At 44.7% G+C, this 13,918-nt stretch overlaps 1 protein-coding gene across 4 annotated transcripts in view; it reads left to right on the forward strand.

Moving 5' to 3' along the window:
• IQSEC3 (IQ motif and Sec7 domain ArfGEF 3) overlaps positions 1–13,418 on the forward strand; it is a 167,757-nt gene extending 154,339 nt beyond the window's left edge. The window contains exons 10-15 of one of the 4 annotated variants that reach the window (XM_043966976.1): positions 1,091–1,190; positions 1,395–1,556; positions 4,493–4,585; positions 7,950–7,996; positions 8,087–8,166; positions 12,460–12,561. In XM_043966976.1, coding sequence (XP_043822911.1) covers positions 1,091–1,190; positions 1,395–1,556; positions 4,493–4,585; positions 7,950–7,996; positions 8,087–8,161 — 477 coding nt within the window. In that variant the 3' untranslated portion in view covers positions 8,162–8,166; positions 12,460–12,561. Of the gene's footprint in view, positions 1–1,090; positions 1,191–1,394; positions 1,557–4,492; positions 4,586–7,949; positions 7,997–8,086; positions 8,167–12,442 lie in introns of all 4 variants that reach the window. The other 3 variants (XM_043966975.1, XM_043966971.1, XM_043966974.1) reach the window with 3 other exon arrangements.
• The last annotated feature ends 500 nt before the right edge of the window (positions 13,419–13,918 follow it).

Raw genomic sequence — 13,918 nt, forward strand, 5'->3', positions numbered from 1 at the left:
CTCTCTCTCTCTCTCTCTCTCTCTCTGTCTTTTCTTTCCTCTCTTCCCTTCTCTTCTCTTTCTCCCTCCTCTCTTCCCTTCTCTTCTTCTTTTCTCTCTCTCCCCTGTCCCTCTCCCCTTCCCCTCTTTCTCTTTTTCTTCTCTGTTCTCTTTCATTCTTCCTCCCTTCTTACCCTCTCTTTCCTTCTTCCTTTCATTCTCTCATTATCCCTTCCTTTCTCACTCTTTTCCCACTCAACCTCCGATACCGTATTACTCCATATGTGTATATAAAAGTATAAATGTATGTTTGCATATGTACATATAAAAAGCTTCCAACATTTAAAACTCACAAAAAGTGATATGGGATGCTTCAGGAGTCAGTGAGTTCTCCATCACTGCTGGTTTTCGATCAGGGACTAGATGTTTTGTAGAAATCCCTATATGGACCTAAACAGGAATCCCCATTAAAACATCCCCAACAAGTGGCCATCCACATGCCACCTGAAGACCTCCAGTGACAGATAGTTCTTCTGAGACACACCAGGCTAGCCGTTAGACTAAATGACCTACATGATTTCTTCTGCCTCTGAAATTCAGGAATTCTGTGACAAGAGGTCATATTATAGCTGGCTTCCCCTGGGGAAGCTCCTGATGAGATCCATTTCTCCAACTTGAAGGAGGAATTTTCTCTCAAGCTCCATTGCCAGCCCTGTTCTCCTTTCCAGTTGATGAAAGTATCCTAACCATTATTATCAATGAAGAAATTTAGACATGGAAGGGGGAAGAGTTGTGCTAATGGTTTCACGTCATAATAGATAGTGAAGCTGGGAAGATGGCTGGGGCCTTGAGGAGAAGTTGGTTCCCTAACTTTGATACCTCTGTGTGTGTGTGTGGTGTGTGTGTGTGTGTGTATGTTGTGTTGTATGTGTATACCCATTTATGTGCATCTGTATGTGAGGGGGACTTTATTTGTATTTGTGTCTGGCTGTATCTGTGTGTTCCATGCATACCTGCATAATTATGTATATGTATATCTGCATGTATCTTTATGTGCTCTGTGTGTGTGTGTGTGTGTGTGTGTGTCTATCTGACTTTCTTTCTCGGGCAGATCCTCAAGCTTTGCCCAAAGAAGAAGACATCCTCTACGTATACTTTCTGCAAGTCAGTGGGCCTGCTAGGGATGCAGTTCCACCTTTTTGAGAACGAGTGTAAGTCCATCTCAGAGCCAGAGATGAAGACAGTGGGTGATAGTTTCAGGGGATGTGTAGGGGAAGGGAGGGTAATTCACGAGACTGCTGTAGAGAGGCAGAGGGCGAGTCTTGCAGAAGGCCCGGCCTCGCTGTCTGCCCCAGGCCGAGGTTTCCTCTCTTCCTTTCTCCCTACATGTGGGTGTCCCCATATTCATTTTCCAGATCATTCCCATGGCATCACACTGGTGACTCCAGTGTCAGGTTCAGAGAAGAAGCAGGTATTGCACTTCTGTGCCCTGGGCTCAGAAGAGATGCAGAAGTTTGTGGAAGACTTGAAAGAATCCATTGCTGAGGTTACAGAGCTGGAGCAGATCCGAATTGAATGTAAGACTGCCAATGTGTTCCCAGACCACACAGGGGGAGGGGGAGAGGAAGGAAATAAGGATTTTCTGTGGTGGGGGAGGGGAGAGGAGAGGGGGGAGTGGAGAGAAAGAGAAAGAAGGAAGGAGGGAGAAGAGAGGAGAGAGAGGAGAAAGGGGAGGAGAGAGGGGAGAGAGAGACAGAGACGGGAGAGAGAGACAGAGACAGAGGAGAGACAGACAGAGACAGAGGAGAGAGACAGAGACAGACAGACATAGAGAGCAAGAGAGAGAGATTCTCTTGGGAGGGCTCTTTTGGCAGGTTTAGCTCTGTAGAACCCCCACAGATGCCTCCTCACACATGACTCCTCCCTCCTTGCCTTTTTCTTTGCATCTCTCTACATCCTACCCCAACAGAGAAGTCTAGAAAGTAGGAGGTTGTGGACAATAAACCATTATGCTGCTCAGTTCTTCAAGTAGTATGTGTATGCATGTTTAATGAATAATAATATTTGTATAAGTTTGTCATAAAGGGCTTTCACATACATCATAAAACCACAACCCTTTAAAGGAAGTAGTCTGAGTATCAGAAAAGAGAGAGCTTAAGTAAATTACCCCAGACCACACAGCCAACAGGAGACCCAGTGAGGACTTTAACCCAGATTTAAGCAAGGAACCCCAACCGAATAAAGTATTTGTTTGATTCTGGCGCAGCTGGTGTGATATTTTTACATTCCAGTTCAATGTAAAAGTTATGTTTAGTTCCTAGTCGAAAGTGATTCACTAATTATTTTTTATTTAAGAAACATAAACACAGCCAGTCAGCCAGGCACGAACGTCCATTTGTTAAATTTTATAGTCAAAGTCTAGCAATGCTTTACACGTGTCTCAAAAGGAAAAAATTACTAAAGATAAATTAATTAAGTAAAGAAACATGAATAACTATTACAGATAAAAATATACTTCATGTCTGTCTTATAGCCAGCTGAATGGAAATATTTCTAAATTAATACAGATGCAATTTTTGGAGAGTGAAAAAGACTGGCCCCCTCCCCCTGTCTAACTGTGTTACTTCTTTAGGGGTGACACCCGTTGCTCTGCTTCTCTGAATCTGTGTTCTGACTCTCTCCAACCCTGTTCACCTGGCATTTACTAAAGGCAGATGAACTTTTTTATTCTAGAAAATTCCTCAGATAATAAGTAAAAAATTGAAGAGAAAAGTAAAAGAAAACATTAAAAATGAAATCTATCAAATGGGTGTTAAAACTGTTTTTACATGTAATTGGGGGGAAATAAAATGCTAAATAAACCAAAAAATAAATAAAATCTATCAGTTTTCATTGATTTTTGCTTCTGAAATTTACCCATTAAAATTTCCTTTCTAGGATTCATTTCTACAAGTCTATTCAGGGGGAAAAAAAGAGCATCTTCTTTTCACATATTCTTCCCCTGAGAAGAATAGATGGGCATGACACCACCTCTGCTCAGGTTCTGTTCTGATCTGAATGAAACATAGGAAATGGAATGGAAACTATTTAAATGCCTCCTGCACAAAACTTCCCCAAGCCCGACAGTGCTAAATGCAACCAATATTGTTTAGGGAAGGCCTGAGAAACAGATAGCTACTTCAGCACTTCAAAAACTCTCCCTGATTTTGTCACTATGGAGTCTCCCTTGATTAATGGATATCATGATTCCTCTATGAAAATACCTTTAATAAACAGTCCTTATGAGTTGTGTCCTTGTGTAGCTGTACATCTGTGTGTAAACTTGCATGTGATTGCATATGTATCTGCAAATACATGTCTGTTTGTACACACATGTGTGTGTGTCTGTCTATCTCAGGCCAAAAACATTTGTTGCCTCCCTGGTAGATAACCTCTTTGTCGTGAACCTCTTCGACTTAGCCAGGCTAGGCCTTGGATGACAGACACACAGTCCATCACTGGGATTTTCTTGCTGTGTGACACCTGAAAACTTGCATCTGATGGAACACGTGACCCACACATCATAATGAGACAGTAAAGTAGATCTTTAGTGGAGCCCTAGCTCCCCATCCCTTCCCAATCAATAGTAATATCTCTCTAGAAAATATGAATGCATAGATATTGTTGGAATCTATTTATAAGGTGCTAATCATATTATTCAGATAATGCAAAGAGCAAATGAGTAGGGGAAAGTGTTTGGCAGTAACAGGGAAGATAAGAAAAGGATAAAGAGAAAAAACCAGAAAAGTCAAAGAAAAAGATAAGGAAAAAGGAAGGGAGGAGAGATGAAAAAGGAGATAATTAGGAAAAAATGTCACAGAATCAAACAGAGCAGTCCTTTCAAAAGGGGCAGCTAGGTGGTTCAGTGGATAAAGCACCAGGTCTGGAGTCAGAAAGACTCATCTCCTTGAGTTCAAATGTGGCCTCAGATATTTACTAGCTATGTGACCCTGGGCAAACTGCTTAACCCTGTTTGCCTCAGTTTCCTCATCTGTAAAATGAGTTGGAGAAGGAAATGGCAAACCACTCTGCTATCTTTGCCAAGAAAATCCCAAATAAAGTTACAAAGAGTCAGATACAACTGAAAAATAACTAAACTGATTATTTGGGGGGGGGCTTAATTTTAATTATTTATTTGGGGTCAGGGAGAAATCAAAAGTACCATCACTGATCCTTTGTTTATATATCCTCTCATTCCTTGGCCTGATTATGGCAATGCTAGTCCTGGGGACCACATTAACAACAAGTTAGGGTGTGTTCAGTTCAGCTCCAGCTGGAGAAACAGGCTCAGGAAGTCCGATCGCCTCTGGAGGCCACTTCCTAGCCCTAAGCTCAGCATTTGCTTCCTGTGGCTCTATCTGGGATGCTGCTGCTCTTCCTCCTCCTCCCCTTCTCATGATATTTGCTCTTTCCATCTCTTCCCAACCTGCATCTCTTACTTTCTCTCTTTTCCCTCTGTTCTCCTATCCCCCAGGGGAGCTGGAAAAGCAGCAGGGAACCAAGACTCTTTCATTTAAGTCCAGTGGAACTCAGCCTGACCCACAGTCAAAGCAAGGATCTCCTACAGGTGAGCAACCTCTCCGCATCCTGGCCACCCAAGGCCAAATCCTTCCAACTCTTATTGGCTACAGAAAAGTCCCAGAACTTGGAACTCTATGAGGGACCCCATCAAGACCAATGACTTTGACTTCCTGGGGGATTATTTTGAAAGAAGCACTTTCCAAGTACCTCATTGCCCCTTTCTAATGAAGAGAGAGCTCCAAGATCACAGAAAGTGGAGGGGGAAAAACTCCCATTTTATTGAAGGGAAAACTAAGACCCCAAATGGTGTCTCATTTGAATGAGGTATCATTACCAGTCAATGGAGAAAAGCCAAGGCCCAGTTGTTCTTTCATCTAAGGCCTTTTTGAAAAATACAAAAACCCAGCAGTGCCCATAGTGAATTAGTGAAGTTATTCCAGCCAAAACAAAGAAATTATTTAGAAACCCCAGGAGGATATTATAGTTTGGTGGCTTAAAGAAAGGAGGCAAGAATAAGAGAAGTGTCCTGATCTCCCATTCATTTTAAGCACCCCAACTGTGCATTCTCTCACAAGTTAAATAACATGATAGAAGTCACTCTCTACCTCCCTGGACCTTGGCTTTCTCATCTGTAGAGTCAAAAGGGAAAATAAAGGAGAGAACTCAGCCTTGACTTGCCTCTTCTACATTTTGGAGTATTTGGCATCACACTTTCTATATTACCCTTTAATGCAATTTTTGGTGGGGCAGTGAGGGTTAAGTGACTTGCCCAGGGTCACACAGCTAGTAAGTGTCAAGTGTCTGAGGCCAGATTTGAACTCAGGGCCTCCTGAATCCAAGGCTGGTACTTTATCCACTGCACCACCTAACTAGCTGCCCCACCTTTAATGCAATTTTAAATATGTTTTCCCAAATCATTCAGTCCCACAAATCAAGTCAGTGCAGATTCCATGTTGGCTTTGCCCAAATGTCCCTGACCTAGCTCCCTTCTCCCTATAACCCTTGTATAACCCATCAGAAGCTACCATGAGCATCCAGTATTTCTCTGCTCCTTACCTACTTCAAACAAAAAGAGAATAGGAAAGAGAATCAGGGTTAAAACCTCTTGAGACAACTAGAATAATTATCTAAAATTCTTCCATAATAATGCCTGACATTTAGAGAGAGATTTAAGGTTTGCAAAGTACTCTTCCTTCCAACAATTTTGTGAAGGAGGTGGTTTGAGTTTTATCAGCCCCATTATGCAGAAACGAGTCTCAGAGAAATGAAGAATAAATGCTTATTGGATTGGATTGGAGTAGTTTATCCAGAATCACATAGCTAGAAGGGAGGGGGCGGGATAGAGGGAAACAAGGACAAGAGTCAAAGAAAGGAAAGTGGCCACTGTTGCGGGGATTCAGCTGCCTGGTCCTCTGTAATTTCCTTTGTTCTCCCATGGTGGTCAGTAGGCTCTAGGTTGAAATAGTAAATGGGAGACTGAGCCAGGCAGATGGTCATAACGATTTACTCAACTGTTACCAATATATGGGCCATTTTTTTACCTGAAGGTCTAAAATTATACCATTGTATTGAGACTCTCATGTTTAATGTCATTGGATATAACTGAGTCTGATGTGAGATCCATTTCTTATTGGGCTCACAGCCTGGTTTTCAGTAGGTTTGCCTTGTGTGGTAGGTACATGGGTCAGTGCTTGTCTACATAGCTATTTCAGTACTAAATCTGAAATGTGTCCTCATAGAGATAGACACCTCCTACCCTACCCTAGCTTGCCTCCATCTTTGATTTACTAGCTTCATTATTCTTGGCCATTGCATGCCTTTTCACCAATTCTCCAAGGACTTGAAGGATCTCAAGCTCCTTCAACCCTCTTTTCTAATGAGGAGCTCTAAGTTCACAGGGAGGGAAGAAAAACATTTTCATTTTACTGAAGGGAAACCAGACCCCAAACGCTGACTCACCTGAATGGAGTTTTGTTGCCAATCAATAGAGGAGTAAAGACATGCGTCCAGTGGTTTCGACATGTAGGATGGTTTTTCATTTATTTCCCAAAGCCCCTACCCTGAAATGGAATTTTCCTTTGTGCTTCACCCAACAGCAGAGTAGTTCCTTATGCTTCTTTGGAGGGAGAAAGAAAGGACAGAGCCAAAGGGAGGAAATTGGCCATTTAGAGGGTTAAAAGGTCAAAAGACTCAGCTGTCATCCCCTAGGATCTCTTCTGTTTTTCCATTGGGGGTCAGTAGTCCCCTATATGGAATGTTGGATTAGAGAATGAGCAAGGCACATGTTCCCAGCAGGGTCATAAAAATTTAGTACACCCTTGTGAATTAGAATAAAGGATATTGTCCCTTTCTTTGGTGAGTTTTTAACCCCATAGGTAAGATATAGAGAGATGATAGATAGATAGATAGATAGATAGATAGATAGATAGATAGATAGATAGATAGATAGATAGATAGATGATGGATAGATATATATTTGTGTGTATGTTTGCAAATATACATACATACAGAAATAGATAGATAGAGATAGATAGATGATAGATAGATGACAGATGATAGAAAGATAGATGGTAGATAAATAGATGATATATAGATATGGATGATAGATGTATATATGTTTGCAAATACACATACATACATAAATAGATGATAGATAGATAGATGATAGACAGATAGATAGTTGGTAGGTAGATAGAACTTGTTTCTCCATTAGAACATGAGCTCACTCTAAGTAGGGATTGTTTTTATTCTTTGTACCTGGCACATAGTAGATATTTAATAAATAAATAATCATACAGACATATATATGTACATATATATATAAAATAAGTGACTACACATATACATGTAGACAGACAGATGGATAGATATACAGAAAAACAACCTCAAAGCTGGTGTTCAGAAGACAGAACTTTATACCTGCCTTTATACACTGTATATCATATATTAACTTTATTGTTATCAGTCTTTTACTTACACTGACATTTCAGAGAATCCATGGTCTCATCCATGTAGGTAATCCCTTCTCTTTACACAAACAGATCCCAAGCCTACTACACCCTAGCACATTGTTCATGAGTTCCAATGGCCAAAGAAGTGCATTCCCTCTCATCCAGCTTCCTTGGCGATGCACCTCATTTAGGTCAGTCCTCTGATGACAGGCCTCTGATGTCACTTGTCTCCCCACTCCAACCAAAACCAGAACCTGCCCTCCCCTGGTATAACATCACAGACCCAAACTCATGCCATGGTATAATGAGTCGTCAGAGTAGCCTCCCTATAGTCATGGTAATCTTTGGGTTCTGGCCGCCTATGCTTGCCAAGTTGCAAAGATATTTCAAAGAAAGAGGGAGGACTGGGGCTTAGAGCACCAGAAGAAAACTCAAGTGGCATGATCTTTCTTTTGAAAGCCACCAAAAGAGAAGCTGCTGAGAAGGCGATGGACAGCACAGTGGAGGTAAGTAGAGGCCTCGTTGCTGAGGTGAGTGATTCTCTCCCCCCCTCCCCATCCTGTTCTTCTCATCTTCTCTGTTGTTTCTCTTCTCAGGTATTAATCAATGCCTCCCCAGCCCGACTGACCATTTTACCAATTTCGAGAGATACAATTAAAAGTTACTGCTAGCATGGGTAATGCCATTATTGCCACGCTAAATTAAGCCACAAGCATCTTCCACCTGTTTTTGTCCTTTTCCTCCCCCCGAGACATGTGACACTCGGGGCTGAGATCCCAGATTAACCCCATGGAAATAGAGCTGCTAGGCTCTCCCATGAAGATGCCTCCCCCCACCCAAACCTAATTCCCTAGCAGGCAGACTTCATTATCACTGCTGCCCCCTCCCCACCCCAGAGTGTTTATTTTCCCTTAGAACCCAAAGCTTCTATTCTCAAACTGCCAGACTCTCTAGATACTTCTAGGCTATCCCTTGACCTTCCTTCTACACCTAGGAGAAAGGAGTCCATACTCTTCCATGAGTAATCACCTCCAGAAAGAAAGTAGATGAATCTTCCATGGGCCAATTTCTCAAGGACTGGACTTTGCCACTTAAGAGACTATTGACCCTGAGGAAGGAGAAGGCAAGAAGCCAAGTTGGAGCTTCTCACTGAAGGAATACTTGTTTTTACCTGAAAACTGTACATAAGATTTTCCCACCTGAATGTTTTACTATCTTTCCCACTAGCGATGCCCCTTCCCCAAGAAAAGTACTCTTCTGGAGGATGTCAGGTGGCTAGTGGGGAAATGTGTACTTTCTTGGGAGTAGGGAGAGGAGAGAGGGATAGGGAAGCAGTAGCATCTGGCCATTGCCTTGTCCCAATAATACGCTTCCAGTGTACCATGGGCTCTGGAAATTCTAGCCTGGGGTCTGGTATCACTAGACTTTTCCCAACTTGCAGGGCAGAGGTCATCTGACTCTGCTGGTCCATAGGCCCATACCCCTACAATGGAAAGCTTTATCCGAAGAGACTTTCATTCATTCCACAGTCCAGTGATTCCTGTCTCCAAACAATGTCTTCCTGCCCTGTTCTAAACAGACTGGGAGATGCTCTGCCTCTCCACAGACGCCCTGCACAGATAGATGTTTCTCCCTTGCTGATCTGTGGGAGGATACATTGCCCAAACCTGCCTCATCTCTGGGACGTCCCCGTAGAGCATAGTGACCTCTCTGGTTCCTGATCCCCCAGCCTGCCACATGCCTCTTTCTGCCCCCACATACCTTTTTCTAAAGGAGGCACCTTTACACAAGAGGAGCTTCCAGCTCTGGCTGCTGACAAGCCCCCCCCCCCCCCACCAGAGTGGGTATTCCATCCACCCTTCGCATTTTCCTGCAGCTGCCCATCGCCTAGCCTTGCAGATAAACGCAACAAGTTCACAGTTCACCCATCTGTTCTAACAGTCCCACCCATGAACCTCATACAGTCTGAGCTGCCCAGAGAGAACCATCAAACCAGCTCTTAGGCCTCTTAGTTCTGCCTTAAAGGGCCGTGTGAGTATCTGCAAGGCTGCCCATCTCCCTCAGCCAGCTCCAGGGCCCCTGCTAGCCTCTTCTTCCTATGCAGAGTCTTGTCCTTGCTGCTCCCATGGCCTGTCAGTTGGTTCCCCCCACCAAACTTCCTTGTCCTTTGCCATCCCTCCTCATCACCTGGCCGATTCCCTCTGGCAGGCGCTTCTCCATCTTCTCTGAGCTATTCTTACCCGCTACCCATGTTTCATCTCGACTTTCTTTCCTTCTTTTTTTTTTCTTTCATCATCAGGGAGGCAAGAAGGGGAGAGTGTTGGGGGAGGGGTAGCTGAGTCAATGAGGTCTCTTGGTGAGCTTTGCTTTGGATGGACAAGTCATATTGCCTTCCATTTATCAACTATCAAAGATGGATGAAGAGACGGGGTAGGGTACTGGTGAATGGATGGTGACTGCTTCTCTAAGAAGTCATGTCAGTCTCATTGGAGGACACCTTCTTGAATCTCAAAAAAGATGGAGAGAGGAACAAAGGAGGGGTCAGGAGAGTCCAAAAAAGAGAAAAGAGGGGGAAAGTCAGAAAAGAGTAATATTAAGGGAGGTAAGACATTGGGGAAATGTAAGGAAGGAAAGGATAAGGGAGAGGTATGAGTGTGGGCAACAGGGAGATGAAGAAAGAGTGCAAGGCAGGACTGCTTGGGGTCCTTTCACACTTTTGCGTAGTGTGAGCATTCAGATGTTCTCACACTAAGAGATCTGGAGAGGGAGTAGCAAGGACTTGAGCTCCCCAAAACTCTACCCAATGTTCTGTCATGATAGGAATTTGCCCAGTTTCCTTCATAGATGTTGTCTCATCCTGGAAGGTGTTCCCAACAGGGAAAGATGGGACAAATGGTTTGTTGTCCTCCTCCGGCAGCTGTGGTGATTTCAAAACAAAACAAAACAAACTACTTCCTAAGCATTAAGAGATTTAAAGGGACCACACAACAGGGACAGCCTAACCTCCTAGCCATGTGGTTGGTCTCATGGCATTTCCCAGCCATTTAGGGCATGCTTCAGGGCCAGAAGCTGCTACTGGGGGAAAGGGACAGGGAAAGGCTCTAGCTGGGTATCCAAAAAGCAAGAATAAGGGATGTGCTGGGAGTAGTTGTTAGGAGGTGTTTTGTGTGGAAGAGAAAGCAACAAAGAATATTGCTTGGAGGTAGGAGAGAGAGGAGGGCCTCTGGTGGGAGGTGATAGACATCTGTTGTCAAAAGGTACAGAGACCGGGAACCTGTGGGTGAGGTCTCAGAACCTGGGATAAAGTTGATCCTAACTTCATGATCCCAACTTTTCCATAAAACCAAGGACACAGTCTTCCTGCCCCATCCTCTGGCTGCTGTTCTCTCATACCGGGTACAGCCATCTCCAGAGGGAAGGGATTAGGAGAAAGGCGCATCCAGAGGAAACATGTGGTCCTAGCAGAAAATGTACCTGAGAGATGAGCTGAACCAAAGTGTCAGGTGTTAGAGATACGAGGGCCCTTAATCAGGTAGACCTATCCGGAGACAGCATGGAACACTGTAGTCCACCGGAAATCTCAACACTTCCCATTGTTCAATTCTTTCCCTTTTCCCTCTCTTCACCTTTTGACCCACACTGTCCATCTGGAGGAAGACTACAAACTGGACCATCTACCCCTATGGATAATGGAAGATTTCCCTTGCCCATTAATTTGTTTAGAATCTTAGGATCCTAGACAATACGGTACACTCATTCCATGTCACAAATAAGGCAACTGGGGTTCAGACCATGGGTAAGCCTCAGTTTTCTCATCTATAAAAAGGGCATTAAGATACTCATAGTACCTATCTCAGTGGGTTGTTTTGAGATTTTTATGAGAAAATGAATGTAAAGTTTTTTGAAAAACCTTAAAGTACTATATTAAATCCAGTTATTAAATGACTTGCCCAAGGTAAGCAATAGAGCTGGGGCTTAAACCCAGACCTTCTAATACCTCATCTAGTATACTCTTTTCACAATTTCTGGGAGACTCAGCTTCCCCCCTCCCCCCAATAACCCATCATCTAACTAAACAAATCAATTCAGGGTCTCAGAAAGACATTTAGTTGAGCCTTAAATGAAAGGGTTTTCTATTTGAATTTTTAAAAAACAAAAATCAGACTCTGCTTGCGAATTAATGTTTCTTGGACCTGATGAGAGTGGGGAGGAGGAAGGGGAGGGTGCTAAATAAATAAATCAAATCTAAGGTGCCAGGCACGGAGGGATTTGAAGGTCCTTCCTGGCCCAAACACAGAGGAACTTTGAGAGACTCGATCTCTGTCAATACATCTGACCTCCTTTTCCTTCATAACACCTTTGTGAGACTGGAAGGGAGGCTGGGATGACTATCCCTTTTTGGGGGGAGAGAAACTGGTTTTAAGAGGTTCAGTCATTTGGCCAAGACCGCATGACGAGGCGTTAGGATTTTAGAGCTCAAAACAACTTATTTTGCAGATGGAGAAACTGCGATTCTAAGTGGGGAGGATCATGCCCAGGGTTCTACAGCTTTTAAGGGCAGAGCTGAGGCTCCTTGACTTCCAGGGCAGGTTTTTTGTTTTTGTTTTTGTTTTGCTTTGAGGTTGGGTTTTTGTTTGTTTGTTTTGGCGTTATGCCAGTGACGTCTTATGACAGATCAGGTTCAGACTTCAGACACTTTGATCTCTAGCCAGTCTCCCTTCAGAACAATAAAAGAATCGTTTAAGCTCAGTCGGTTAGTAAGCAGCAAAGCCCGTCCTTACACTGAAGCCTTCTGGCTCCAAGCCCAGTGGGAAGGTTGCGGGGCAGAGGGCACGGGAGCGGTCGGATGGGGCTGGAGGTGCGGGAAGGGGTGGAGGCTTAGGGTAGCCAGTCCTAGCAGCCGGGAATTGGTCATGTAACATGTCATGCTTCTCTGGCTGTTTCTAAACTAGGTGTCAATTCACAACAGGCTTCAAACGTACCAGCACAACTCCAGGCTGGGGCCCGAGAGGGGAGTGCCAGTGCCGCTGCCGCCACCGCCGCCGCCACCGCCATCATCGCCAGGCCTGCCTCCTCCTAACTCCCCAAGGGACCTGCTTCCGCCACCGCCACCCACCCCCCCGGGGACCCTGGTGCAATGCCAGCAGATTGTCAAAGTCATTGTCCTGGACAAGCCCTGCCTGGCCCGCATGGAGCCCCTGCTGAGCCAGGCGCTCACCTGTTACGCCTCCTCCTCCGACTCCTGCAGCTCCACTCCCCTTCGAGGCCCCGCCACCCCCGTCAAGATCATCCACCAGCCCCCCCTGCCCCCGCCCCCGCCCCCTTACAACCATCCACATCAGTACTGCCCCCCCGGCTCTCTGCTCCAACAAAGGAGGTATTCCAGTGGCTCCCGGAGCCTGGTGTAACCACTGCCCTTCCCCACCCGACCCCTAACGAATCTCGGCTATACCCAACAGCACAAATTTACGCCCGCTCCCCATTGTATTCCTACACCTCTCCCGGGAGCTCCTCCCCTCCAGATGGCTCCCCACCACCACCCCGACAGATATGCTTAGTCTCTGACTAATGACCACAGTAATTTTTTTAAAGAAAAAAATGATCAATGGCACCTCGGTCTCCCTCTCCCAATCCCACTTCTCCCCCTCAAACCTATTGACTCTGCTGAGACCCAATACCTGGGGAACCCACCTTAGGTCCCTCTCTTCCCTGCCTCCTCAGAGTCTAGTCGTGAGTGGGAGACTCCTTCCTCCGTTGACCTCCTCCCCCCCCCCCCAAAAAAAAAACCTCATCTATCCCCCAATCTGGACTAGAGGCTTACTCCCAACCAGGAATTCAAATGGAGTCAGGAGTTCCTCCATTCCCCACCCTCACTGTTCCTTCTCTTTCTGCAAAAGGTGAGGGATGGGTGAGATTGGAGCCTTTTTTTTTTTTTTTCTGACTTTAATTGCGGGTGGGGAAGCGCAGACAGGAGGAGAAGCCGACATGGCTGACATCATGACCAAAGGCTTCCTTGGCAAGACACTTATGGGAATAAGCTAAACTGGTCCTGTTAGGGTAGAGAAGGGGTTGAGTCACTCCCTTCTCCCCCTAGAGAATCCAGCCCCTATACACTTTAGACGATTAACCAAAATTAGGTCATAGGACCACAGAGCTAGACAGGACCTCAGAAACACAGCTAGTCTATCCCACTGCCTTCAGGCAAAACTACACCTAATAGTTGCAAATGTATCATTTATGAGACCCTTCAGAAGAGACTCTATAGCTTTCTTTGGTCATTACTCTAGACCAGTAAGTTCTTCCAAGCTGGATCCTTTTTGTGTGTGATGTCCTCAGAGAACAATTATCCTTTGTAGAATAATAATTGAATTCACATCTCTATAGCACTTTGTGGTTTACAAAGAGCTTTTCCTCCTGAAAACCTGTGA

Source organism: Dromiciops gliroides, chromosome 5, assembly GCF_019393635.1.
Source record: "Dromiciops gliroides isolate mDroGli1 chromosome 5, mDroGli1.pri, whole genome shotgun sequence".
Taxonomy (NCBI): domain Eukaryota; kingdom Metazoa; phylum Chordata; class Mammalia; order Microbiotheria; family Microbiotheriidae; genus Dromiciops; species Dromiciops gliroides.